Source organism: Oryctolagus cuniculus, chromosome 4 (assembly GCF_051225735.1).
Source record: "Oryctolagus cuniculus isolate XC-2025 breed Fujian yellow rabbit chromosome 4, ASM5122573v1, whole genome shotgun sequence".
Classification (NCBI taxonomy): domain Eukaryota; kingdom Metazoa; phylum Chordata; class Mammalia; order Lagomorpha; family Leporidae; genus Oryctolagus; species Oryctolagus cuniculus.
Window position 1 is genome coordinate 69238685 of NC_142870.1, and position 27864 is coordinate 69266548.

Consider the following 27864-nt stretch of genomic DNA (forward strand, 5'->3'; position numbering starts at 1 on the left):
CCAAGACTCCATGATGAGGGGCCTGGCCTCTCCCCAGCCTCCACAGGAGAAGGAGGTGCAGGGTGCCTGTGCCTCAGGAGCTCACTGAGAGAATTCACTCACACACCCACACGCAGGAGAACAGCAGGTGGAAGAGGCGCTTGCCCACTGCTCCCCGAGCCGCAGCCGGAGGTCTGGGCTGGGGACCCCGGCTGCCTTTACCCCGTGGCAGGGCAGGCCCCCAGCCCTCTAGTCCCATGGAGCCTGGCCAAGTGTCACAGAGCCGGCCGACTCCTCTCTCTGACTTCCCGCTCTGTTTCCTCCCCAGCAGGGAAACCAAGGAGACTAACACCCTCTTCTTCCCTTCTCTCTGCTCACGGCCCCCCAGGCACAACCCTGCAACCCTGGCGGGATGCCAGGCTGGCCACTGCCACCCCGGCTGCGCCACCCTTCAGACCCGGCAGCCCTGACCAGATGCTGGGGGCGCGGCCGGGGCTCGCCAGGCCCCCTACATCGGTGCAGCCTGCTTCCCCTCAGTGCCCAGGAGAGAAGGGGCAGGTGGCTCCTGCTGAGGCCCCCATCATCCTCAGCTCCCCCCGCACCTCCAAGACAGACTCCTACGAGCTGGTGTGGCGGCCTCGGCACGAGGGCGGCAGCCGGGCACCGATCCTCTACTACGTGGTGAAACACCGCAAGGTATGGACTGGCACTGTGCCGCCACCGCCTCCCCCTGCACAGTCTCCTCCCATTCGGGCCGGACATGGTCCCTCTGCCTCCTGGCCATCTGCTCTAGAGGTTCCAAGACCTGGACCAGTAATCCTCGGCACTGATCATGACCGTTTGTGTCCTCCAAGGCCCAGCCCTGCAACCTGCCAGGAATGTGGCCATGAGAAGGGCATGGGGGCCGACCCAGAAGGACCCAGGAGGCAGCCAGGGGTGGGCCTTCAGGCCTGAGCTCTGTGCACAACTTTGCCAGAGCGGAGGGCGTGGAGGGCGGCTGCTGCTCCCAGGGGAGAGAGTTACCCGCCTCCCTGCTCAGCACCTCTGTCCTCCCCTCTTTGCTGTGTCTTTTGTTTCTGATGTTGTCTCGTTGTGTTTTTGAATCAGAGTAAGCTGTGCCGGGTACATACCTGCAGGAGCGCTGGCGTAGCGCGTTGGCTCTGCAGCCAGGAAAACAAATATTTGTGAACAAGTGTTTTCTCTGTGGGCCGTAAAATACCCTCTCAGTTCTCATGGCCCGGGTTTGACAAGCAGGCATTTGAGCTCAGGGCGCACCGTGTTGCAGACCTCAGCTATTTGTCCGTGACAGAGGGAAGTCTGTCTGGGAGAATGTTCGGCAGCTGTCAGGGAGAGGATCTCGGGCCCTGAGGGGACGTGGGGACAGAGCCGAGCCAGCCCCTTGCTCCTGGATGCCGCCTTGTGTGCTGCGCTCTCTGCTCGGGCACCCTGGCGGAGGGGAGGGGGTCCTGGCATCGTGGCCGCTCACCCCGAGTGGCTGCTGCCTTCTTGCTGAGGCCGTCGGAGTGTGGAAGATGAGCGTGTCTCAATGGACTTCCTGTAGTAAGAGTGTGTGACACATGCTGAGCTCACTGCACATTTGTATTACTTTTGCTCATAAAAGTACCAGGCGCACTTGGTAGAAAATCATGGGAAGTACGTGACTGTGGAACCAGACGTATCCACTTTCTCCTTCTGCAAAACCAAGCCGCCCAGCACAATGCCCGTGCAGGGCGGAGAGCGTTGGCTGTGGGGAGGCCGCTTCCCTGCCGTTCTTCCCTTCCCCTCTGCACGCTCTCCTAGAAGACCTGGGCTCAGGACAAGGCCACACTGACACGGGGACCCTGGCCCTCTGCACCTCCTTGGTACAAGAGTGAATGCAGGCTGCCGCTCGGTGCCTGTGGGGCAGGGCTAGCCCTGGGCCCTGTGGAACTGGAATTGTAGCCAAGTGCCCAGGCTCCCCCAGAGGCAGAAACCAGCGGGGCAGCAGGAATCTCATTTTTTCAGGGCAACAGGGGGCTATGGAGGTGCCTCCCGCAAAAGGCAGGCTGGCAGAGGCCAGACGTGGGGATCCGGAAGTGCCAGGCTGAGGGCGTCACACCTTGAGTGTGGATGACAGTGACTGAGCCCCCTTGCCTTTTTTATTTTCATTTCTGGGTGCAGTGGTGAGGGGGGCGGGTAGGGGCAGTGGGAGAAGGAGGCACAGGGGGAGCTGAGAGTCGACATGGAGCCCTTGCTGGGTGTGGCCTGTGTCCGGCCCTGGCCCATGGGACACTGGGAGCTGTCGGCCGCACGTTCCCCTGGGGTACTGGGAGCGTTGGCCGCACGTTCCCGTATGGGAGCATCGGGCACAAATTCCCATGGGGCACTGGGGGTGTTGGGCACACGTTCCCATGGGGCACTGGGAGTATCAGGTACACACTCCCATGGGGCACTGGGAGCTGTCAGCCACATGTTCCCATGGGGCACTGGGAGCGTTGGGCACACGCTGCAGGTCCAAGTTGGGTTTTTGGAGCCGTGCCTTCCTTGCGGCTCTGATGTGTCTTAAAGCTCACCACCCAAAGGAGTCTGAGCTCACAGGCTGGGTTGTGCTTCTCATCCCCCTTTTCTCGTGGGACATCGGGACTCAGCTCATTTTCGCTTCTCCACGCGTGTGAGGCAAATTTTGCTTCCTGCTGCGTCTGCAGAGCCGGGCTACTGTGTTTGGGTTTCCAGCACCACTGGGGATTCTGAGTTTGTAAAAAAACTTCTCTCCTTGGAACAAATCCTGGAAGGCTGACATTAATGAGCCCGGCCCGGCCCTGTCCCTTGAATGGCAGGTTTTGTTCTCCTTTGGAGTATTCGGCTTGGGGATAAGAGCTTTGCCTTCCAGCTGTTTCCTTCTACCAGTGAGGCAGTTTCAGATTCCAGCAGGCTCGCTGAGAGCCACAGGGCTGGCCGGGAAGGTGGGAGGGCTGAGCCGAAGCAGCCCCTTAGCATCACCTGTTGGGGGAGCCTGGGGTTCCTTCACATGTTCCTTTTGATTGAAGGAGCTAGGATTGGGAAGCCATGAGACAAACCGCTGACAGTTACACGGTTTTTACTTTCTAAGCCAGGACTGGGGAAGGAGCAGGAAATGATAGAAACCTCTTTGGGCGGAGAATCAGAGGAGGGGCTGGGGGGTGGGGTAGGGGGGTATCTGTTGGAAACCTGCTGTGTAGCAATGTCAGCACCAGGTGCTTCCAGAAGTCACCTAGTTCCACCTTCAGGATAACCGGGAAGATTCTTATTTGCCTCTTTTCAGAACTGGAAAGCCTAGGGTCGGAGAGCAAGGACAACTTGCTCAGGGTCGCACCCTCAGGATTTGAACCCAGGACTTTCAGGCTCCTTTCTAGGACAAGTCACGAGCAGGCACATGCTCTTTGGAGTCAGGTCTTGGTTTCTGTGCTCACCAGGGATGCTGGCTTGGGCAGTTTGCTCCTCTCTCTCAAGCTCACGATGTGGGAGTAACAGTAGCAGTGATCACACAGGCTGTGGTGGGGAAAACGAAGGGTCTGTGCTTGGCACACAGGGGCACGCAGCAATCAGCTGCCTTTATTACAGTCACTTGTCATCTCGCATTCAGATAAGCTGAAGGTGCCATGCTTGGCTTCAGTTCAGCCAGGGGGAAGAAAGTGAAACACAGAGGTTTGGGACGTGCAGGGGCCAGGGTCTTGGGAGTTCTCAGCATCAGTCAGGCCTCCTCGCCTTCCCCACTGCAGTTTCCCTGTTAGGACCAGTGGGTGCACACCAGAGAGCCTGACTTGGCCGTGAACTTGGTGTCCCACAGCCAGGAGGCCATCTGAGTTCTGCAGTGACCCCACCACCCACCCCCAACCCAGCCATTGTCTTCTTGGGCCCGGTCCTGCTTTCCTTGCCTACCACAGCCCACCTGTATACAGCTCAGGGCCGAGATGCCAGGCCTCACACCCGCCACCTTCTCCAGCAGGTCACAAACTCCTCTGATGACTGGACGATCGCCGGCATCCCCGCCGGCCAGCACCGCCTGACCCTCACCAGGCTTGACCCGGGGAGCCTGTATGAAGTGGAGATGGCAGCGTACAACTGTGCGGGCGAGGGCCAGACAGCCATGGTCACCTTCCGAACTGGTAAGGTCCAACATTGCCCCTAGCTTGGGGTCGCCAGGGGCCCACGCATGTTCCACGAGGCTTAGCCGGACATCTGTGCTCGGCCGGCTCCAGCCCTTATCATTATCCTTCCTTCCGGCTGCTGCCTTCCTGTGATTTGTGTGCGAGGGCCGAGGCCCCACCTGTAGTCACGAGCCAGACTCTCTGACATCCCGCCACTGTTCTCTCACTTGGGGCCAGCCGCACTCCACCGCAGAGTCCGGCAGAGCCTGGACTCAGATCCACTGTCCTATGCTCTTATTGGTGTCACCGAGTCGCACTGTGGCAGGAGCTGTGGCAAGAAGTACTTATTGAGGAGGCGGGAGACCTCATGCACCCTGCCTTGCTGATGGCAATCTATTCCCACCCAGGACGGCGGCCCAAACCCGAGATCATGGCCAGCAAGGAGCAGCAGATCCAGAGAGATGACCCTGGCGCCAGCCCCCAGAGCAGCAGCCAGCCGGACCACGGCCGCCTCTCGCGTAAGCCCCCAGGGGCAGCAGAGGGGACTGGGGACTGCCTCAGAGGCCCTGCCGCCACAGGCTGACTGAGGTCTTGATTCTGTAGGGGCAGGAGCCCTGGGTCGTTTTCTTGAATTTCCCCCACTTAACCACAGTGAGAAAGTAGAGTGTAGCTTTTCACGTAAGACACACAGCAGTCTAACCCGGCAGGTCCAGAAAAGGGTGGCCTCTCTACACGCTGGCTTTGCAGAAGTACATTTTGGTACAAAAATTGTTTTGGAAATTGTGTATGTGCAGTCTTCAAAAAGTTCATAGAAAATGTGTCTTAAGAAAAAGCTACGTATTTCAAAAGTTTCTGTGCACCAAAATATCTTTCAATCCCATTTTCCATGAACATTTGGAAGTGCCTTCATGGACTTTAGAGATCTTGACTGAAAGGCTGCTCTGCGGAGAGGGTGACGGAGACAGCAGCGGGGCAGGGCTGGGGAGGAGCAGACCCATCGGCAGCCCAGGGCGGACAGCCCCATCTCACCATGTCCCTCTTCTGCCTCCCAACGCGTGGTCTCCCCAGCCCCAGAAGCTCCAGACAGGCCTACTATCTCCATGGCCTCCGAGACCTCCGTGTACGTGACCTGGATTCCCCGTGGGAACGGTGGGTTCCCGATCCAGTCCTTCCGTGTGGAGTACAAGAAGCTAAAGAAAGTGGGAGACTGGATTCTGGCCACCAGTGCCATCCCTCCCTCCCGGCTCTCTGTGGAGATCACAGGCCTGGAGAAAGGTAGGGGCCTGGCCACTCTCCTGCCTAATCCCTCTGCTGCCTGAGACCCCTGCAAGAGGAGGCCCGGCAGGGGGAGTGCGGGGGGAGAGGAGAGTGAAGCTCCCTCTCCCTTCTACTTACTGACAGTGCTGCTTGTAGCGCTGACCCCAGTCCCACAAGCCCCCCCTTCGCCCTGTCTCGCCAAGCGTGTCCATCCCTGCATGGCTCCTCTCTGATGAGGGCTGCAGTTCTTGAGAGTCCTGGGGGACTGGCTTTTGTGGAAGGGCTACCCAGAGCGTCCTACAGGTCCTGGGCCTCGATGGACGTGGGAGAATCAGAAGGTGTTTCCCAGCTCTCGTTGCATTGAGGGTCTTGCTCTCTCTCGCCAGGCACCTCTTACAAGTTCCGAGTCCGGGCACTGAACATGCTGGGGGAGAGTGAGCCCAGTGCCCCCTCCCGGCCCTACGTGGTGTCTGGCTACAGCGGGCGTGTGTATGAGCGGCCTGTGGCAGGCCCGTACATCACCTTCACAGATGCTGTCAATGAGACCACCATCATGCTCAAGTGGATGGTGAGTGGGCCCTGCCGTGGACTCGAGTTGGATAGGAGCCGGCAGCCTGTAGTGGGGCAGGCAGGAGTGACTCCCCTGCTTCGGCCCCTTTCCTAAGCCCCTCCTCTACATGGTCCTCCACCTGCATTCCTGGGAATTGGGCTCCCCACAGGGTGCACCTGACAGGCTGATTGGTAGACTCTGCGAGGCTCCTCGTATCTCGAGAGCCGCTGTTTGTGGTCTCCTGCTGGCTGTGGTGCCTTCCCCTCCTAGAACTCCAGGCTGGTTCCCTACCTCCTTCCTGCTCTCGTCACCAGAGGGAACCCCAACACAATTGTTCAAGATCTCTTTTTAGCCAGAAGTCCTCATCCTTACAAGCCCGGGGAGGTTCAGAGGAGGCCGGAAGCCTCTGAAGAGTGGGCAGATTGTTTCTTGTCTCTGTATTCTGCAGGAACCTCAGGGGTATCATTAGGAGTCGTTGTCGGGGGCCCCCAGTAACATGCAAACTCGAGACTAGACCGGCGTAGAATTTCCAGACACCAGTGATTTTGCTTTGATGATGTTTCTCTGCTCCCTTGTCAACTCGTTCTTCTCCATTCCCTATAGTATATTCCAGCAAGTAACAACAACACCCCAATCCATGGCTTTTACATTTATTATCGGCCCACCGACAGTGACAATGACAGTGACTACAAGAAGGACATGGTGGAAGGTGAGGTGCACTCTTGGGTGATGAGCAATAGTTTCCTGCACTGGCCAGGGTGTCTGGATGTTGGTGAAATCTGGTGACACTTAAGACCTGGGTCTGGTGGGATACACAGCACCCGTGGCGCCATATAAATATATATATATACACACACACACATATATATGAATAGGATGACTTTCTTTTTATAAATTTTTATTTATTTATCTGAGAGACAGACTGAGCTCCCATCCACTGGTAAACCCACTGCCCCTCCAACCCCCCAGCCACCACCAAATGCCCACAGCAACCCTGGGACAGGCTGTGGGCTGAAGCTGGGGGAGCTGGGGCCTCAAGCCAGGTTCTCTGCCCGTGGGTGGCAGGAACCCAGTCGCTTGAGCCGTGATTGCTCCTCCCAGGGTGTACACTCGTAGGAAGCTGGCACTGGGAGCCAGGCCAAGACTCAGACTCGGTGCGGGCAGTCTCACCCACCAGGCCAAACAGCCTCCCCTGTGCTCCACGTTACTGACCCACTCTTGGTGCTCTTGGGCCATCAAGTTCATAAACCACTGCTTCCTTCTCACCGTCCTAGGGTGCGGGAGGGCACCAAGGACGTTTCGTCCGGTGTTCCCTGTCTGAATCTGAGGGGCCAAGCAAAGGACAGCTACGTCACGTGCGTGACCATCTCTCTCTTTCGCAGGGGACAGGTACTGGCACTCTATCAGCCACCTGCAGCCAGAGACCTCCTATGACATTAAGATGCAGTGCTTCAACGCAGGAGGCGAGAGCGAGTTCAGCAACGTGATGATCTGCGAGACCAAAGGTGGCTTTCTTCGGGTCCTTGTCTCCCTCCTGCAGTTTCTAGTAGAGTAGGGCCACGTCCCTCTCCCTCTGCTGTGCTGGCTGTCCCGTTCCCAGGGAGACTCCTGATTGTCCAGGGGCCTCAGATTTCACCATGTTCCACCCTTCCATTTGTTTTCTTGTGTCTCGTGTTAAGTATGAGTGGGTTGTTGTGATAGTGGCTTCAAGGAGCTTGGGGATTCACTTCTCGAAAATAGAACCCGCTCGTTCTTCCTACAGTAACCTTAGTAGTCACCTTGGTTGGCTGATTTCATTTAACTACAACCCCATGAGAAGGGAGAGAAACCAAGCATCAGCAACCTGTCTGCCTTGGCCAAGGTCATGCAGCCAGTTAGTGGTGGAGCACACCTTGAACCTGCAAGCCCGGGCTCCTTCTGCACACGAAAACACGTTAAATGACTTCACATAATAACTTAATTAAGATGTGCACATTGGTCAGATGGGTAGATAGCATCGTCAGCATTTTTCAAGTACCAAAAATGAGATAAAGCAGGAGCACTGCAAGGAACATAATTAGGAGACTCTCCCAGAGCAGCAGGCCCAGAGACCGAACAGCGTGCTTGCCCACCTGAGCCGAGAACGTTCTCGCTGCTGCCCGGCACTGCTCTCAGGAGCTTGCTCAGCAGGGACTTAGCCAGCAGCTCCCATGTGCCGCCGTCCTGTACGGTGGAGGGAGAGGCCCATAGGGACATAGCCCCGAATCCTGGGTCACGGGGTGCGGAGAACATGCAGGGGCAGGACAGAGGCCTCATGAAGCCTGCGCACTGGGCTGCGGGAAGCAGCTTTGAGTCTTTGCGGTAGGATGAGGAGACAGTGGCTCTGGGAGTGCCCAGGGCCTGGAAGGGCAGCTCAGGGAAGGAGCCAGAGACTTGGTGGGTAGTGAGTCCTGGAGGGCCCTGTGTCCGCTCGAGGTTGTGAGATGGACTAGAGGCCTCGCTGGGTTTGCTGAGCTGCGTCACCCGTGAGCAGGCCAGGGCCGAGGGAGAGAGCACACACTTGTAGTAAGGTGAGGGGAAGCGAGGGGCTCGTGTCCCTTTGCTGAGGAGCTGTGAGCAGGGCTGGGGGGGTGAAGGGAGTTCCAGGTCCCTGAAGTCCTGGCCTTTACTGAAAGGGGGCAGGCGAGGTGGGAGATCCATTCCAAGAGGAAGAGACCCGCCAAGCCTCCAGTTCTGCGGAGGCGCTAATTTACCAGCACCTCCTGGCCCTTGGAGGGGTCCAGGTGGGGCTGCTGGCCGGAGGTGGAAACGCTGGGAAGAGGTCACAGCGAGAGAACAGACCGAGAAGAGCGAGGGGCTCTGCCAGTGTCTGAGAAGACAAAGGAAAAGGCAGGAGAAGGGAGATGGCAGGCAGCAGTGGTCCGAGCAGCAGTGGGAAACTCGGAAGAGGGTGGCCTCGGTTGGGGGTGGGGGGCGAGGGATCGGCGGGTGGGCAGGTGCCTACCGGGCAGCCCCCAGCACAGCCCAGCACAGCCGTGCCGTCGGCACTTGGCTCCTTCCATTTGCTGCTGTCACGTGATTCCCGTTGTCATAACTGGGTCCCGGGGTGTCGTCTCCCTGCCCGCGACCTACCCCATCCCTGCTTCTTCCCCTCGGCCAGCCCAGGCAGGGACAGCGCCTCTGTGGGCCAGCTTCTCCAGCCCTGCCCCGCATCTCCTGCATTTTAAATATGTTCATCAGTTAGTCTTTCAGCAACCACTCCCCGCCACTGCTTCCGCCCCGAGGACCCTGTGTGCCCCTAGCACTAGGCTCACAACATCCCAGGTTGCATCGCGCAGGTCTCCTGTCAGAACACTGGACATGCCAGGTTCACAGCCAGCACAGATGCTGGCCGCAGAGGGAGTTTTGAGTTTGACCCCATTTCCCACATCCGTGGGATTTTACTTTCTTCCCTATCGGTCATGAAGGAAATGTCAGTGAAATAGAGGCTGACGTGAGTTCTGTTCACAATTACAGCCCGCAAGTCTTCGGGCCAGCCCGGTCGACTCCCGCCCCCAACAATGGCCCCACCGCAGCCTCCACCCCCTGAAACCATAGAGCGGCCGATGGGCACCGGGGCCATGGTGGCCCGCTCCAGCGACCTGCCCTACCTGATCGTCGGCGTCGTCCTGGGCTCCATCGTCCTCATCATCGTCACCTTCATCCCCTTCTGCTTGTGGAGGGCCTGGTCTAAGCAGAGTGAGTGACGCTTCTCAGCATGGGGGCGAGGGGCTTGGAGGCCGGGGGGTGCCCGGCAGGACAGTCACCGTGAGCTCAAGCTGTGGGGTCTCCTGACACCTGAGGGACTGAGAATGACCAAGGTCGTGACCTCCGTCCCAGCTCAGAGCTCGGCTGAGGACATGTGTGAGCAAGGAGACGGTGGCCCATGCATCCCTGCAGCCACTCCTTGTCTCACCCCATTGTCTTTTTTTTTTTTTAATATGACCTTCGTTTTTCTAAAGATTTATTTGAAAGGCAGAGATACAGTGGGGAAAGAGAGAGGGAGGGAGGGAGAGAGAGAGAGAGAGAGAGAGATTTTCCATCTGATGGCTTACTCCCCAAATGGCTGCAATGGCTGGAGCTAGGCCAGGCTGAACCAAAGAGCCGAGAGCTTCTTCCAGGTCTCCCACATAGGTGCGGGTCCCAAGTACTTGGTCCGTCCTCCTAGACACATTAGCTTTCCTAGACACATTAGCAGGGAGCAGGATAGGAGGTGGAGCATCCAGGACTTGCACCGGTGCGTACATGGGATTCTGGTACTGCAGAGGGAGGCTTAACCTACTACGCCACAGCGCCAGCCCTGCTCCGTTGTCTTTTGATTCCCAAAGGTGCTTCTCTGACCTCATGTTCAGACTTCAGGTAGCCTCTGCCTCCTCCCTGGGTCTGGGGCTGCCTCCAGCTTTTCCCTGACTCGGAGTGAATCTTTCTTTTATCCCCTAACCTCTGCTTCAGATGGCAACCCTGACTGGCCTCATCTGCTCCTCCTCCTCACTCAGCACCTTTCCCCCCACACTGCTGCCCCGGTCTCCCACCCTTCTCCTCAGTGCCAAAGAACGGCGAGATGTTAGGTGTTAGGAAGAAACAGGGACAGAAAGATCCTTCCCTCAGGCAAGGCCGGCTCCCAGCCAACAGCCCGCGACCCCGTGCGGCCAGTGGTTCCCTGGCTTCGTGTGCACGGCTTCCTTGGTCCAAGCCGGCCTCTGTCCTCTTGTCCTGACAGAACATACCACAGACCTGGCTTTCCCTCGAAGTGCCCTGCTGGCCTCCTCCTGCCAGTACACCATGGTGCCGCTCGGAGGACTCCCGGGCCACCGAGCCGACGCTCAGCCCTATGGCAGTGGCCTCAGTGGACAGGCCCGTGGCGGCAGGGTCCACGTGAGCAGGGGCTGCCCCGCCGGGCCCGCGGCCTACCCCGGCACGAAGCCTCAGCAGCACTGCCCAGGGGAGCTTCAGCAGGTAACGGGCTCCCAGGGTTCAGGGAGTGGCTGGCAGCTGCGGGGCCCGAGGGGTCTCTTGGGCTGCCGCTTGGGGCGCCAGGCAGCTGCGGATGGTGATGGGACGCCCCGCCGTGACCCCTGGGTTACTCTTGCCTTTGAGCAGCAAGATGACACCAACAGCCTGCTGAGCCAGACCCTTCTTGGCACTGTGTACGACTCCCAAAGCCACCAGCTGGCCAGGTAAGCGGGCCCCGCCCCTCCCTGCCTCTCACCTGCTAGCCTCGGAGTCCCACCTCTCTGTAGCCCCTCGCCAAGCACCGAGTGCTGTTGCTTGTCTTGGTGGCCCCCGAGGCTGACCGCCATCCTCCCGCCAGGCTGTGCCCCTCAGCACTAAGTGTTGTGCTTGTGGTTAGGATCCCCTTGCCACCTGAGACCTGGCCTCCGAATCCTTCCCTCGCTGGGTGGGCCGGAGATGCCCACATACAACCAACTTGGGGCCCCTGGACACCCGCCTCCACAGCTCCCCCTGCAGAATGAAATGGCAGTGCGCCAGCAGGGTCGGTGGAACTGATGGTGTGACGCCCCGCGGCCAGGGCAGGCGTGGGGATGCCGCAGGGCGCTGGCCCACTTTGTCCCCGCCTCACCGCGCCGTCTGGTCTTTTGCAACGCAGGGGCCCCACGCCTCACCCAGACGAGGGCGCATTCTTATACACACTGCCTGATGACTCAGCTCACCAGCTGCTGCAGCCCCACCTCCAGGAACAGCCTCTTGCCACGGGCCGGTCACACGTGAGGAGTGCACCCGACGGTCCTGGGCTGGAGGCGCCGTGGGACCCTGCATTTCACTCAGGTCAGGGCCAGGGACCGGGCAGCAAAAGTGAACAGGTTGGGGATGACCTGAGGTCGGCATTCATGGCCCAGCAGTAGAGGCGAGGAGCGAGCAGTCTCTAAAGTGGGGCGTGCTGAGGGGCAATCCACTGCTCCAGTGTGGAGGGGAGCGGGGGTGGGGGAGGCTCGCCACTCCCCTGGCTGCGGAAGGTCTGTGGGCACACCAGGTGGATCCTGCAGCGCTGTAATCCGTGGCCCTCAGAGGCCAAGGAAAGGGCCACTTCCCCGTGCCAGGGATAGGAGCCTGTTTTGTGTCTGCATTTCAAGGCCATTCACAAATTCCTTTCGCCTCCCGTCACCAAGAAGCATTCTCTAATCACTTGCTCTGTTGGGTCTTGTCTCTTAATTAAGGAATAAGATTGCATCAGTCGTTAAGGAGCCAAGTTCTCACAAACAGCATCATCAGAGCTCTGTGCACGCACAGAACTTCTCCGAGGGGCTCAGGGCCTTTCCTGTCCCTCCCCCCAGCACCAACCTCTGGTCCTCTGGTCCCCTTGGAAATCCGTGGGTGCCCAGTTAGGACCGAGGCTGGTTCAGAGGATTGCTGATGTTTCTCAGTCTGTGTGGTGTGCACGTCCATTCCCGTGCAGATCCTAGGCCCGATCTCTGGGAAGTTAGATTCTGAAAGACTCCTAGAGCCAGCCCCAGCCGCACGTCAGTCTGCAGGGAGTGAATTGTGGGTGTGATGGTTATGACTAGCAGCCTGAACCCTCGGGGGCAGGCTGAGTGCTTGGGAGCCTCCACGGTCCCAGGTGGGTGGGACGAGTGTAGCCAGTGGCCCTCTCCATGAATGCCTGCACTTGGTTGTAGGTTCTCTCCCTCCCTTTGGGCCAGTATAACCAGCTGCCACCAGACAGACTGGCCCATTGCCACCATGAGTTGGTTTCCTGGTCAGTCTGGGTTTTAATAACGCTCCCACCTTCTCTCCCCCACAGGGACCCCGTGCTGTTTGGGCCTGGTACCCGTGGAAGAGGTGGACAGTCCTGACATCTGCCAAGTGGGTGGAGGAGACTGGTGTCCCCAGCACCCCACGGGGTCCTACCTAGGACAGGAACCTGGGATGCGGCGCTCCGCCAGCCCAACGGTGCATGTGTCTTTTGAAACGCCGCCTCCTACAGTTTAGGCAGAAGCTGATATCCCAGAAAGACTATGTTTTTTTTTTTTTTAAAGAGACAGAGAAAAATTGGTATTTATTTTTCTATTATAGTCATATTTATATATTTATGCACTTGTAAATAACTGTATATGTGTTTTTATAATTCTGGAGAGACATAAGGCATCCTTCCCATTGAAGCACGAGAGGGAAACGAACCTCAGCAGGACAGGAGTCACCCAGGACAGAGTAATGGCGATGGCCAGAGCACGGACTCCTTGCTGAGGACTTTTGCCGGCTGCCTGGGAGGCGGCAGGAGGCCCACAGCCCAGCGGACGAAAGGAAGACTCCTAGGCACACTGCACTTGACCGCCACGAGGGAAGAGCAAGAACCACAGTCTGGAGACAGACCCCCGAAGATGGCTGCATCTGTGCTACAGGAAACGCTTTCCTGAGACGCCAGGAGACCAGACTGCGATGTGTACAGCACCATAAGCATTAACAGACCTTCCAGCATCAGTAATCTGTGACAACATATCTCTGTAAAAACAAACACTGTAACTTCTAAATAAATATTTAGTCTTCCCTGTAACCTTCAGCTTAGTCATCTATGAGTCAGCATTTTCTTGAGACGATGGAATTCAGTCTTTGAGGATTGAAGAGAATACCCATCCATTCAGTGATGACATCTGGAGAAGTCAGCGAAAACGTTTTGCATTTTTTTGTTTTGTCTTTTCAGACGTTGTCTGTTGTGTTTTGATTAACGCGTTCTGTAGAATGGGCAAGGAACAGCAGATTCCTGGTTCTCTTGTGGGGGAGCTCTGATCAGATTGAAGGAATGAAACCAATCCTTTATATATAGGTGTGTGTATTCAATCCACATCTTTCCTCCGAGCTGCTGTTTGCCTAAGGGCCGGGCTGCACGTGAACAGGTGGTGCCCAGGCAGCTCACGCCCCTTGTTTCCAGAGATAGGCCGGCATCGCCGGGGCGGTTGACTCACTGGTTTAAAATCAACACTCACTGCTGGCCAGCTAAAGGATCAACCAGAGCTTTCTTTTATAGGCTGAAAACTAAAAACCTTTAAATGTGGAACTGGACTTGATGGCGCCGGGGGCTTGCCGCGACAGTTTTCGTATACTTTAACTGAGTTTTCAGGGCAGGGTCAGTTTTCTAGATTTCAGTGAGGTTGAGTTAGAGATGAAATGCCACTTGAGACAATCTCATTGAGGCATGCCAGGCCCTGGCTTCTAACCAGAATGAATTTGACAAAGGGATCCTAGGGCTGCTCCAGGAATTGGGTCAGACTCTGTTTAGGACAAGTGTGCCCTCTGCTGGCCAGAAGAAGAAGGGCAGCTGCTGCGCAAGACTCCTGTACCCTTTCCCTGTCAAACAGCGAAACCTGGAAAAACAATTCTCACAGAAATCCTGCAGCATTTTCAGGAAAGTAGTGTTTTAAACACTGGATGGCTTTAAGGGACATGAACATGCTAGGTAAGGAGAAGCAGAGCAGGGAAGAGAAGTGGGATATTGTGACTTCAGGCACAACCCAGCAGTGAAGGCCGACAGGTCACGTCCCCATTGGGCAAGGCTTAGGTCCTCCGTCCCCGCTTCGCTATTCCAGGGGCCCTCTGCTCAGAGCTACAGCTCGCCTTCTAGCACGCGGCCTTTTACAGATCCCCCTGTTTTTCTCCTTGATGGTCTGGTTGTCAGAATGGTTTTGCGTGAACTTAACTCAGTGGAATGTGAAGCATCTGCTTTCTGCAGAGTGCTGGAATCGCAACAGTGCTGCTTGGTTTCAGCTAAAAAGTCATGGGAAAGAAAAAGCCCTTCCGAGGCTTGTGAAGTGGGATAAATGTGTGTATTTCCCTTGCGGAGAAGAAAGGAAAGTCAGGACATTAGTTTAAATTTCAGCCCAGGAGACAGAACAGCTCAGGGGTGCAGTGCCATCGTGTTTGGTGTCTGGATGCAGGTTAGTTACTATTCTAGTGCCTTCGTAATGTTTTGATCCAGTCAGCGAAGGCTGTGTAAACTATGAAGGGAAGAGCGAGACCGGCTGGGCGGGAGCCGGTGGAGCGCGGAGGTCCCCTGATGGCTCACAGACCTCCCTGAGGACGGGGCCTTCAGTGACGGGAGACAAGGCTCAGCTCCATTTTTCTTCCAATACCAAGATTCAGTGGTACTGTGAATGAGAGCTCAAATAGCCGACTCAGCATTCACTATTGATGAACAAGTAGTTGAGGCGAGGCTGATGTTGGGCCTCACCCGCAGACGTGAGCACACAGCAGGGGCCGGACAGCAGGGTGATCTGGGGAGCAGGTCCTGTTCCAGCGGCCTCCTCTCCGGCCTGCATCCCGGGCATCCTTTGAAGCTTAACTTGCTAAGGACTCAGATGCTCACACTTAATTACAGCTTCAAGGCTGCAGCTGAGATTGAGTAGACGTGAACCAAAAGCTCTGAAAGTAACTTGTCCAATTCAAAATAAAAGAGTTGTTAACTATACAAATCCTGAACATGCTGGATGAAGCCCTGAATATTACAGACTTAGCTGGTGATTTAGTCTACTTCAATTTGGGAAAGGAAATAATCCCAATTAGTTTTACTCTAAGTTGAAAAACACATGGGATCACTGGCATGGCTCTCCTACAGACTAAATTCATTCTTGCTGCATGCAGAACCACAGAATTGCAGAGTGGGAAGGATCCTAAGAACTTAGCCAAATTCCTCCTTTGTCATATCATAAATGAGGCCCAGAAGAGCATGCAACTTCTGGCTCTCAAAACTAGCAAGGTGATAATATCACAAGATCTTTCTCGAGTCCAACCACTTTATCCATGGTGGTGGCCAGCTCCCATGGTGGTCCCTAAGGACCCTAATCTAACTCACACCATGTTGGGTCCCTTCCCGCATCACACCAAGACTGACCTATGTGACCCACATAGCAATAAGGATAGGTCATTTCCATGACCAAATTGTAAGGCACTCCAGCTTCCATCCAGGTTATCCTCTCATGCTCTCTCTTGCTCTTGGGTCACTGGCTCCAGGGAGAGTCATGTGAGCAGCCCCATGGAGAGGTCTGTTCAGCGAGGACCTGCGGGCTCCTGCAGGCAGCCAAGCCAGTGAGTTCTGCAGCTAGCTGCCCTGGCTCCAGCCATGCTGCAGACGATGGCAGCCCCAATTCGGTGTGACTTCAACTCCACGACAGACCCTGTGCCAGAGACACTCAGCCTATCTGCTCTCAGATTCCTGGCTCTCAGAAACCCACTCAGCCCTGGGCTAGTTGTTTTGGGCTAAGTTTTAGGGAGCAGTTTTTCAGATAGCAATAAATGAACTGTGACTAGCACATTTTAAAAATACAAGAAGGTGATAAAAGGTAGAGAAGCTGTCACAGCAGAAATTTTTGGTGACAGGCAGAAACAATAAACTCTTCTCACCTCTTACCTAGGAAAGACTCTTACAGAGATAATAGGCCAAGTGGCCACGTCTGAGAATATTCTAACACAAAGAAAGCAAGTCCTGTCTATGATTTTGGGGAGCAGATTAGCAGGCTAACCACAGGTTCGGAGGAGTTGGCACTGCTGAGCTGCCCCCTACATTTATGCAATACCAGTAACTGTCTGTGCTTCTTGGTTGCTAACTTCCATGCTGGAACAGCCCGGAAGTCAAGCATCTCATTTGGACAGACCCAGAGAGCTCTGAATCTAAAGTGCTACACTCTAAGGCTAACAACCCGCCAGGTCCGTGTGATCTTTTTTCCATGGTTGCAGCCGTTAATTTCAAAGTGTACTTACCTCCAAACCAAAGGATTCTCTTGAATTAGTTTAAAAATGTTTTGCATAGTCAAAAATGATTGTTAGAGATGCTCTCTCAGAGTGACGTAAATCCATTTCATTGCCTGTTAGGTGTCGAAACTAGCAAATGAGTCAAGTAAAGCCTGAGGAAGGTGGCACAGGATGTGAGAAGCTGGGGAACGCCTAAGAGCACTGGTGAAACTGCACGGACCTCCAGAGAAACGTGTCCTTATTGGACAAAACACAACCTGCTGTTGCACTCAGAACTGAGGGCTTTGAAAAGCCGTGGGTGACTCAGGAAGCTGGTTATTTTCCTGCTTTCTGCCAACGCAAAGCAAACGAAAGCAAACTGCTTTGCTATGTCTGCCTGTGCTTCCTGAATCCTGAACCCTCAAATAACTGCTTTGTGAAGTCAACAACGCCAAAATTCTAATTTGCATTTCTTATTCTATGCTATTGTTGGCAAAATAGTTTGTCTTTTTCTCTTGTGTTCTCCCAGAGAACATTTAACAAAAACAAAGTTTATTTTCTAAAGATCCAAGGGTTGAGAAAAGGAAGTTTTCTTGTGGATTGCTGAATAATAGTTTTTATTGCCAATGGCTAAAAATTCAGAACACGAGAAAAACAAATATTCCTAAGACAAAATATAGAACAGATGCTTTCTTGCCATGAGGCGATACAGTGTAGTAGGTTCCAAACATCTAAGATGGTTCAGTTCAGAAATAGCTGGATTTACTACGCTGCAGCCAGCTCTGAAAGAACCGCGCTGGAGAAGAATTCTTGAACTAAATGACTAGATCTGGTTTTAGGTTCGGAAACTTTAATGGTGGTGCTGCAGGTGATAAACAGAACTGCCGGATGATTATGTCGGAGATCCTGGCTGGACTTCAGAAAGCAGCACTGTGATTCATAGCTCCGTGGGCTTCATGTCAGTCTCTTGTACAGACTGAATGGGTGGGAGGATAAGGCCCCCTTTCTTGCGCAGTAGAGCAATCTCTTGCTTTAGGGCCAAAATCCTTTCGGACTGGGTTCGGATCAGTTCTGTGATCCTCTCTTTTGCCACAATATCTGCTTTCCGGGGCCTCTGGAAGGCATTGCCCTGTTGAAAGAGAACAACCCTTAACTGTGAGCGTGGTCTGGATGTGAGAAATGGCCTGCCCTTACATATCTGTTAGGAGGGCACCTTACAGTCAGGTTAAACAGCCTCTGCGGCTTCATTTAAGGAGCCTTCAATTCCTCTGCCGAACTTCCACCATCAGAAATAATGCTCAGGGCCGACACGGTGGCCCAGTGGGTTAAAGCCCCAGCCTTCAGCACTGGCATCCCATATAGGCACCGGTTCAAGTCCCAGCCACTCCACTTCTGATCCAGCTCCCTGCTAATGTGCCTGGGAAGGCAGCGGAGGATGGCCCAAGTCCTTGAGCCCCTGCACCCACATGGGAGACCCAGAAGAAGCTCCTGGCTCCTGGCTTTGGATCGGCTTAGCTCTGGCCATTGTGGCTGTTTGGGGAGTGAACCAGAGGAAAACCTCTCTCTCTGTAACTCTGTATTTCAAATAAATAAAATAAATCTTTTTTTTTTTTTTAAATAAAGAACATGCATTCGAACTAAGGAACAACTCTTAAAATGCAAATCCCCACTGGAGGAGTAGTAGCACAGTAAGCCAGCCGCCAGTCAGGCATCACCTCAGCGGTCATCACTGAATTATAAAAGATAGGCGTGTCTTCTAATTGGCCCAGATTTTGGTTCCCTTAAAGAAACCCCTCTCTCCTCATCTGGTACGGCTGGCTCCTGCTCATGCGCCAGACCGCACGTGGAGGTTCGACACCTTTGGTCCACAGACTGGGTTAGGACTTCCTGCTCTCTGGTCTGGGAAAACATCCATCCTATGTATCCACCATTGTAATAATCAGACTGAGCCAGAGGAAAATTACGTCACCTCTTTTCTTTTGAACCCAAAATAATGCCAAGTTCAAGTGGCTCAACCTAAATGTTGTTTAATGCCTGGTTTCCTTGCCTCTGTAAGAGGCTTGGGGCCTCTTAGAGACAGGGCCCGTTATGGCTAGGTCCTAGCATTGCACCCAGACCCTGCCCTTGTGCTGGTTATGCAGGTGGGTGCTCAGGTCTGCATGCATGAACACGCCTGTTATAGGAAGGATCTAACATTTACCTCCTGCCCACTCTGGGCCACAGTGCTTTACATATGCTCTCTCGTTTAACCCTCACAGCACTGTGAACTATGCATTGTTATTTCAGTTTTATGGATATGGAAACAGACTCAGAGCTCCACTCACTGGCCTCAGTCACTGTACTGCTAAGGGCTGAAGGGTTAGAAACAGGTTGCCTGCAGCCATCCATGACCCTATTTCCGATGGCACACCTTTGTAGGAAGCAAGGGTTTTCCAACTCCATCTGCCTCTTCCCTGCTCTATTTCAGAGGCTGTGAGAGTTAACCTCTAACCTTACCCAGTTTCCCTTCCAGCTAGCATTGGCTAATTGGATGCTAACAGAAAACTTCTCTTTTTTAAAGTTTATTTACTTATTTGAAAGGCAGAATGACAGAGAGAGTGAGAGAGAGAGACAGATGTTCCATCTGCTGGTTCACCCCCCAAATGCCTGCAACAGAAAGGCTGGGCCAGGCTGCAGCCAGGAGCCCAGCACTCCATCCAGGTCTCCCACGTGGGCGGCAGGGATCCAAGCACTTGGGTCCTTGTGCATTTGCAGGAAGCTGGATTGGAACAGAGGAGCCCGGACAAGAACAAGCATCCCAGTACGGAATGTGAGCATTCCAAGCTGCAGTGCAACCTGCTGCACCGTGATGCCGTGATGCCCAGGCCAATTTTGCTTCCTTAAAACAAGGAACAGAGAAGGTGGACACGTGGCTGTGAAACAGAGCTGAAGAAGCCGTCTTGTGACTTTGAAGGAAATGCCAAGAGGATCGCCGAAACACTGGCCCCTGACCTGAAGGAGCTGCTACAACGACACCCACCGTCATCTCCCTCTAGACCTCATGTGAGATCAGAAAAATGGCTATTTGTCCAAGCTGCACTAAGTGGGGCTTTTGGTTACTTACAGCCAAAAGCATACCTGCCAGTTCAAAATATGTCCCCAGCCATTCCAGCTGGACACCGAAGTCATCCTAACGTCCTCCTCACACTCCTCATCATAGCCAACTGAGTTTTGGCTATGCTTACTTGGAGAAATCTTTCACACTTGCATTTTCATTTTTAACAACAACATCCTAATTCATCTCTGCGTCATTGTAAGAGGCAATGGAGGGGCCGGCACTGTGGTGCAGCGGGTTGAGCTGCTGTCTGCAGTGCTGGCATCTCACATAGGCACTGGTTCAAGTCCCAGCTGCTTCACTTCTGATCAGCTCCCTGCTAATGCACCTGGGAAAGCAGTGGAAGACGTCCCACATGCATGGACCCCTGCTCCTAAGAGGGAGACCTGGAAGAAGCTTCTGGCTCTTGGCTTTGTCCTGGCCTAGCCCCTGCTGTTGCAGCCATTTGAAGAGTGAATCAGCAGATGGAAGACCTCTCTCTGTACTTCCGACTTATAAATAAATGAATAAATCTTTTTAAAAAAAGGCAATAGAGTCAGCTCTGGAGGCAGACAGACGTGGATGTAAAAGCTGCCTTCACCCTGCATTAACTGTGAGAGTTTGAACAAGTTACTTAGCCTCTGAACTTTGGGAAGTAGTGTTTCAAGGATTAAATGAGACAGCATATGTAAGGAGACTATTTATGTAAAGATATACAGTAGAGATAACTAGAAAGATACACTATGAAAGGAGACATATACTAGTAAGTTCCTTTCCCATTCAACTGATCTCCTGCCTCCAAGTTCTTTCTCTCCAATGTATCTGGGCTTAGCAAAGCACATCAAGTCAACAAACATTGACTGCCTGGTCTTTAAAGACTTTGTTTAGGTGTTAACATTCTCAAATGCTGCCTTGACACCTCACACAAAAAATCTTCTGTGGAGTAGAGCCCTTGAGAATCAATTTGCAGTTTTCCTTTCAGATCTAATCTGCAATTGTAGGCCTCCCAAATCTGCTTATTGATTCTCCATGGAATATACCATATTCTCTTTCTTTCTTTGGGATATTATAGACCAGTGATTCTTAAACTCCAGTGCACAGCACAGTCACCTGCAAGGCTTGTTAATGCACTGATTGCTGGGGTCCTTTCCCCAAAGCTTCTGGTTCATTAGATTGGGGGGGGGGGGGGCAAGAAGTCACATTTTAAACAATTTCCCAGGAGAAGCTGATACTTTTCTAAGAGACCCAAAAGGCATTCAGTAAAGCAGAGTGCATGTGGCTAACACTGACCCAAAGTCCTCAGGGAACCAGATGGCCGGGAAGTGGTCCAAAATTAAGGTCTGTTTGAATGCTAGGACACATTCCTGTGAACAGCCACTGTTAAGAGCTTCCTGAACTCTGACAAAGGAAGATAAGGAACATACCTGCTGGTTCTGTAGTGTATTCAATCGAGAATCAAGTTTCTTCTTTTCAATACATAGATCATTCATCTGATGAAGCTTTTTGGTGTGTTCTTTTGTCTTCATCATTAGTTCCCATCGCATTTGAGCAATCTTTTCCTACCAGGATAGATAGAAGCAAAATGGATTAAGCAAATAAGATGGGAAACAGAGAAAAATAATCATCTAGAGTTGATCAAAACCATCAGATAAATGGAGCCACAAGTCAGAAGTCCGTATGAGAATGCAAACAGAAGCAATTGCACCATGTCTGGCCTGATTAAAGATGAGAAGAGGGGCCGGTGCTGTGGCACAGTGGGTTGAGATGCAGCCTGCAGTGCCAGCATCCTATATGGGCACCAGTTCAAGTCCAGGCTGCTCCACTTACAATCCAGCTCCCTGGGGGCTGGCACTGTGGTGCAGAGGGTTAAAGCCCTGGTCTGAAGCCTGGCATCCCATATGGTGCCGGTTCTAGTCCAGGCTGCTCTTCTTCCGATCCAGCTCTCTGCTGTGGCCTGGGAAAGCAGTAGAAGATGGCCCAAGTCCCTGGGCCCCTGCACCCACGTGGGAGACCCGGAGGAAGCTCCTGACTCCTGGCTTCAGATCGGCGCAGCTCCAGTCATTGAGGCCATTTGGGGAATGAACCAGCGGTTGGAAGACCTCTCTCTGTCTCCACCTCTCTGTGTAACTCTGTCTTTCAAATAAATAAATAAATCTTTAAAAAAAAAAAATCCAGCTCCCTGCCAATGCACCTGAGAAAGCAGTGGAAGATCACCCAAGTTCCTGGATATCTGCACCCATGTGGGGGACCCGGAAGAAGCTCCTGGCTCATGATTTCGGCCTGGCCCAGACCCAGCTGTTTGCAACCATTTAGGAAGCAAACCAGTAAATGGAAGATATCTTTCTGTCTCTCCCTCTTTCTCTGTAGCTCTGCGTTTCAAATAAATAAAGATCTTTTTTAAAAAAAATATTTTTAAAATAAATAAAAATCTTTTATCTGAGAGGTAGAGTTACAGAGATAGAAGGAGAGAGAGAGAGAGGGAGGGAGAGGGAGAGGGAGAGGGAGAGGGAGAGGGAGAGGGAGAAAGAGAAAGAGAGGGCTTCCATCTGCTAGCTCATTCTCCAATGGCCACAATGTCCAGAGCTGAGCCAATCCAAAGCCAGGAGCCAAGAGCTTCTTCCAGGTCTCCCACGTGGATGCAGAAGCCCAAGTACTTGGGTCATCTTATACTGCTTTTCCAGGCTATTAGCAGGTAGCTGGATTGGAAGTAGAGCAGCCAGGACATGAACCGCCACCCATATGGGATGCTGGTGCTGCTGGCCCCTAAATAAATAAAATAAATCTTTAAATAAAAAAGATGAGAGGAATTTAAGACTGTTCAAGGAAAAAAGTTGGTATAAATAAGGTAGATATTGTTGAAGAATGAAGTTAATATGCATTACTGATTTCTGGTACTCATTACTATAAAGGAATGATGATCATCTAAACAACAAACTTTCATATATTGCTTTCTCCCGCAGTGATCCAGGATCCTCAGGGTAGCTGGCTGGACTGGCCATATATCCGTGACTTTCTTTTGTTCTCTTGTAGCTCCAACAAATTACAGGTAGTGGCTCTCTTATCTGAAATGCGTGGAACCTGAAGCATTTCAGATTTTGGATTTTGAAATATTTACATATACAAAATGAGGTATCTTGGAGGAAGGGACTCAAATAAACACAAAATCCATTCATATTCACATACACTTAATACTCATGCCTCAGGACAGTTTGATACAATATTTCTAGTGCACCTGTGTTTTGACTGTGACTTGTCATATGGGGTCTGGTATGGAGTTTTTTACTTGTGGTATTATGTTGGCACTCAAAAGTTTTGGATTTTAAAACATTTCAGGTATCTAATTTTCTGAGTGGGGTACCCAACCTATATTTTAGATTTCACATATTACCTCCAGCATTAGTCTGATAGATACCAATTCCACTGACACAGAAGTCTAAGTAATTTTCTTCTTTATAGCACAGTGGTCCATCTTGGGTTAGTAAAGATAAGACAGGGCCACTGGACAAGAAAGCAATAGGAATGTTCCCTCCCACCCTATGTGCTGACTGGGAGAGTCCTGATGATCTGTGGGTTCTACAGCAGCTCCAGACTCTGAATCAGGCTGGAACAGGGCATTGTGTCATGTGCTAGGAACAATATGTGAGCATTAACATTTTTCAAGACCCTAGCAAGCAAACTGTCTTGTTACAAAGCTTATTACTCAGATATAGTTTCTAATTTCCAAGCTGGAAGAGCATGCAAAACTATCCAATAACACAATTAGATTTTTTTAAAGGATAGTAGTTCCATCTCTAACACTCAGCGTATGTATACATGAATTCAGACTTCAAAGTGGTATCTCTATAATCTTTTGCACCATTTTTTGCATCATATGTATATGTACCTCAGACCAGAAAACCTGCTGGTGCTGATGCTCTCACTCCAAGATAGGGAAGTTCTTCCCACTAAGTGAACAGCAGAGACCTGGGAGAGCCAACTTGGGCCCTTAGACCCAGCTCCAGCTGAGATGGAGCCACCTAGAGCTCACCAGGATATCCTGCCTCTGCCCAGAGTTGATCACAGAAGATCACTGGCCCTCTCCTCACCTCCCACATCTTCATTTCCTTCGCATTCGATAGCTCCTTTCGAAGTTTTCTGATCTTTAGTTCCTCAAGAGTTGTGTTCACAGAAAGGGTCTGAAGGGCTTCCAGGTCTATCACACGGCCAAACTTGCTGACCATCAGTTGGCGGACTGTTTCTTCCATTTCTAGAAGAAGGCAACCACTGTCTCAGAGTGACCAATGGCTTCCATTACTAATCGAGTATCACCACTGGCCGTAAAACCACAAGGAAGAGCTTTTGCAAGATGACAGAAGACTGCATGCTATCAGCTGGCTTTCTTCTGTGGCTTCTCACCTGCTGCTTTTCTCACTCACACAGTGCCCGTTCCTACCTCTGGTGTCTTTTCATCTTCAAAATACTGTGTAAAAGTGACTCTTTTTTTCCCAGCTGGCTTACACAAGCTGACCTGCCCCTCCACAGACTGTTAACAGGTTCCAGCTAATTATAAACTTTGCAAGGTTTCTTGTTTTTATTGATCTCTACAGCATCTAGTGTTAAGAACAGAGCAAGCATTTACAATAGAAGCTCCCATTGTACTCCAAGTTAAAATTCAAGTCCTAGCATAGCTAACAAGGCCCTCTGTGGTCTGCCCTACCCTGCTCTGCTATGTCCCCCACCTTCTTTCCCACCTTTCCCCTACATTGACTCTACTCCATGCTTCAGTGTGTTTCACAGGATGACACAGGGCACAATATTGTTATAAAGTTCTAAAGCAATACATTATTTGGAAAAACACATAAGTGTGTTAAAATCTATTTTAAAAGAATGGGAATGCTAAACCCAGAATGGGAGAGTGGCTACCTCTAGGTGTTGGGAGACAAGACAGAGAATGGGGTACAGTACACACAGAGAGACAAAGTAGTGTTGGCAGTGGTGCTGCATGGTAAATCCATGGAATTCCTTTTGTTCTAACACTTGATAATGTATGTTCAAATACCAAAAATTACAAAAAGTATTTCAAAAGTTAATTATCTTGTCCTGGAGTTACCTCAATTCCAGATGGCTTAAAAATGCACATGTGTGGTGCTGGCACTGTGGCGCAGTGGGTTGAAGCTCTGGCCTGAAGCACCGGCATTTCATATGGGCGCTGGTTCTAGTCCTGGCTGTTCCTCTTCCAATCCAGCTCTCTGCTATGGCCTAGGATAGCAGTGGAAGGTGGCCCAAGTTCTTGGGCCTCTGCACCCTCGTGGGAGACCTGGAAGAAGCTCCTGGCTCCTGGCTTTGGATCGGCACAGTTCTAGCTGTTGCGGCCATCTTGGGAGTGAAACAATGCATAGAAGACCTCTCTCTCTCTCTCTCTCTCTCTCTCTCTCTGCCTCTCCTCTCTCTGTGTAACTCTTTCAAATAAATAAAATAAATCTTTAAAAAAAAAAAACGCACATGTGCTCGTGGGTGGATCCAAGATGGCGGAATAGGGAGGGAACTTACTGCTCTAGTCTAAGGAAAGATAGTTTTTAAAAAGTGGAGTGTAGTCTCAGGGAAGAGTTAGGGAGAAGACAGCAGAGGAAACTCCATGCAAACCAGAGGGGCACTGTACCTCCATGGAGGGTGTGGATGTGCACAACTCAGGACCCCAGCAGCCAAGAGCCCCAGCAACAGCTTTAGAGAGAGGTGAGACCAGACTGCAGCAGCACAGGCCACTGGCAATAAAGCTGTGGGAAGAACGTAGCATGGGCCCGGCTTGGAGCCCTGTGTGGTACAGTGTACCTGCCAAATAGAGGAGAAAAAAAGCAGGCACATTTTTCTTTCCCCAACCATCCTGCACAGGAGTCCTCTAACAAGCCAAGAGAAGGCAGGCACCATTTTGAAAATATGTAACAGCTGCACCAGCTTGTGTCTGCACACCCAGGAACCAGCCGAGTAGAGATGCCCGAGTATGGCTGGGAGAACTGATAGGGGGCCGGGTGCTTGTGAATGTGGGAGAGTTGTGTGCTGGACTGTGAAAACACTATGGCTGCATGGGAGGGCACAGGGTGTGGCTGAGACTTTGGGCAGTCACTGTGGGTGGCTCCACATGCTTGGGGCTCACTGATTCCCTCTTGAGGGTCATTGCTGTGGGATCCGTGCTCATACCAAGGACTGCACAGATGCTTTGTGTGGTTCCTGGTGCAGCATGGACAAATATTGTACTCACTGGGGCTAGCAACCAGGCTCTGGTCTCTTTTGAAGGAAGGAGGTGAGCATTGAGACTATACCAACAGAGCAAAACAAACCTCCCCTCATATTAAAAAAGAGAGAAAGAGAGAAGAGAGGGGAGAGAGAGAGAGAAAGAGAGAGAGAGAGAGAGAGGAGATTAACCATGCCCAACCTGGGTGTCACCTTGGACATTCCCTTCACCCTGGAACACTGAACAGAGCTCCCTGGCCACACCCACCACATGCCTCTAGGGACTCACTGAAAAAGCAGACATTCCACTAAGCCACAGAGGCATAGCAAAAGATAAAAACCATCACAGGGAAAAACCAAAACAAAATAAAAAAGAAACAAACAAGTATCTCTACAAATGCTGAATAATAAATGCAGCAAATCAAGAAGCAATATTAAGGAAGACAACATGATGCCCCCAAAGGAACACAATACTTCAATACTAGAATGTGAAGATGAAGAGACTGAAGAAATGCTAGAAATGGAATTCAAAAAATTGATCAAACGATTACTTTGAAAGCATCAGAAGCAAATCTATGAACTAATAAAATCCATCCATAACATGAAAGAAAATTTCTCCCATGAAACTGAGATCTTAAAGGGAAATCAAAATGAAATCTTGGAAATGAATAATTCAGCAGAACAAATAAAGAATGCAGAGGAAAGCTTTAACGACAGACTCAGTGAAGCAGAAGAAAGACTGAGTCAGAAGACAAATCTCTGGAAATTTTACAGTCAGATCAAAAACAAGAAGAAATTAGAAAACTAAAAAACACTGTTGGAGATCTACAGGATACTATCAAACAACCCAAAATACCAGTCTTAGGAGTTCCTGAAGGCATGGAAAGAGAGAATGGATTAGAAGGCCTTTTTAGTGAAATAATCACAGAAAACTTCCCTAATTTGGAGAAAGAAAGGGACATCCAAGTTCAGGAAGCACATAGAACTCCTAATAAACATGACCAGAAGAGATCTTCACCACGACACATTATAGTCAAACTCTCCACAGTAAAGCATAAAGAAAAGATTCTAAAATATGCACAAGAGAAATACTAGATTACTTTCAGAGGATCTCCAATTAGATTCAAAGCTGACTTCTCATCAAAAAACCTACAAGCTAGAAGAGAATGGTGAGATATATTCCAAGTCTTAAGAGAAAAAAACTGTCAACCCAGAATACTGTACCCTGCAAAGCTCTTATTTATGAATGAAGCTGAATTAAAGGCCTTCCATAATAAATAGAAATTGAAAGAATTTGTCACCACTCATCCAGCTTACAAAAGATGCTTAAAGATGTGCTACACACAGAAACACAGAAACAGGGCCATCACTATGAAAAAAGGTGAAGGCAGAAAATCTCCCTGTAAAAGTACAAAGGAAATTCAAAGTAAACAATAGGAATATTTATGGAAAAATGGCAGAGCCAAATCATTACTTATCAATAGTCACCTTGAATGTAAATGGCCTCAACTTTCCAGTTAAGACACAGATTGCTGGAATAGAATAAAAAACAAAAGCCATCTATTTGCTGCCTACAAGAATCCATCTCACCAAAAAAGACACCCACAGACTGAAAGTGAAAGGATGGAAAAAAATATTCCATGCTAGCCAAAAAAAAAAAAAAAGAGCTGGGATAGCCATCAAAAGACTTTAACACAAACTGTTAAAAGAGCCAAAGAAGGACACTATATAATGATTAAGGGATCAATTCAACAGGAAGATGCAACTACTATAAACGTATATGCACCTAATTACCGGCACCTGGATATTTAAAAGAAATGTTAAAGGATCTAAAGGGAGATGTAGACTCCAATACAATAGTAATGGATGACTTCAATATCCCACTTCCAGCAATGGACAGATCAACCAGACAGAAAATCAGCAAGGAAACAGTTAATGGACACTATAGACCAAATGGACCTAACAGATATCCACAGAACTTTCCATCCAACAGTCAT

The 27864-nt window shown here is 51.5% G+C and overlaps 2 protein-coding genes across 9 annotated transcripts in view; one reads left to right on the forward strand and one right to left on the reverse strand.

Annotated features, from left to right (window-relative positions):
* BOC (BOC cell adhesion associated, oncogene regulated) overlaps nucleotides 1–13420 on the forward strand; it is a 77854-nt gene extending 64434 nt beyond the window's left edge. For 4 of the 5 annotated variants that reach the window (XM_008266938.5, XM_089331651.1, XM_008266939.5 and 1 more), the window contains 12 exons: nucleotides 368–675; nucleotides 3941–4103; nucleotides 4493–4603; nucleotides 5154–5360; nucleotides 5729–5910; nucleotides 6496–6601; nucleotides 7275–7397; nucleotides 9388–9609; nucleotides 10631–10866; nucleotides 11011–11087; nucleotides 11519–11697; nucleotides 12671–13420. In XM_008266938.5, coding sequence (XP_008265160.3) covers nucleotides 368–675; nucleotides 3941–4103; nucleotides 4493–4603; nucleotides 5154–5360; nucleotides 5729–5910; nucleotides 6496–6601; nucleotides 7275–7397; nucleotides 9388–9609; nucleotides 10631–10866; nucleotides 11011–11087; nucleotides 11519–11697; nucleotides 12671–12858 — 2102 coding nt within the window. In that variant the 3' untranslated portion in view covers nucleotides 12859–13420. The remainder of the gene's footprint in view (nucleotides 1–367; nucleotides 676–3940; nucleotides 4104–4492; nucleotides 4604–5153; nucleotides 5361–5728; nucleotides 5911–6495; nucleotides 6602–7274; nucleotides 7398–9387; nucleotides 9610–10630; nucleotides 10867–11010; nucleotides 11088–11518; nucleotides 11698–12670) is intronic. The other variant, XM_002716699.6, reaches the window with a different exon arrangement.
* A 4024-nt stretch (nucleotides 13421–17444) lies between these two features.
* CFAP44 (cilia and flagella associated protein 44) overlaps nucleotides 17445–27864 on the reverse strand; it is a 131967-nt gene continuing 121547 nt past the window's right edge. For 3 of the 4 annotated variants that reach the window (XM_070072115.2, XM_089331649.1, XM_089331650.1), the window contains 3 exons: nucleotides 23746–23906; nucleotides 21085–21219; nucleotides 17445–17716 (listed from right to left, as the gene is read on the reverse strand). In XM_070072115.2, the coding sequence (XP_069928216.1) occupies nucleotides 17525–17716; nucleotides 21085–21219; nucleotides 23746–23906 (488 nt within the window). In that variant the 3' untranslated portion in view covers nucleotides 17445–17524. The remainder of the gene's footprint in view (nucleotides 17717–21084; nucleotides 21220–23745; nucleotides 23907–27864) is intronic. The other variant, XR_011387872.2, reaches the window with a different exon arrangement.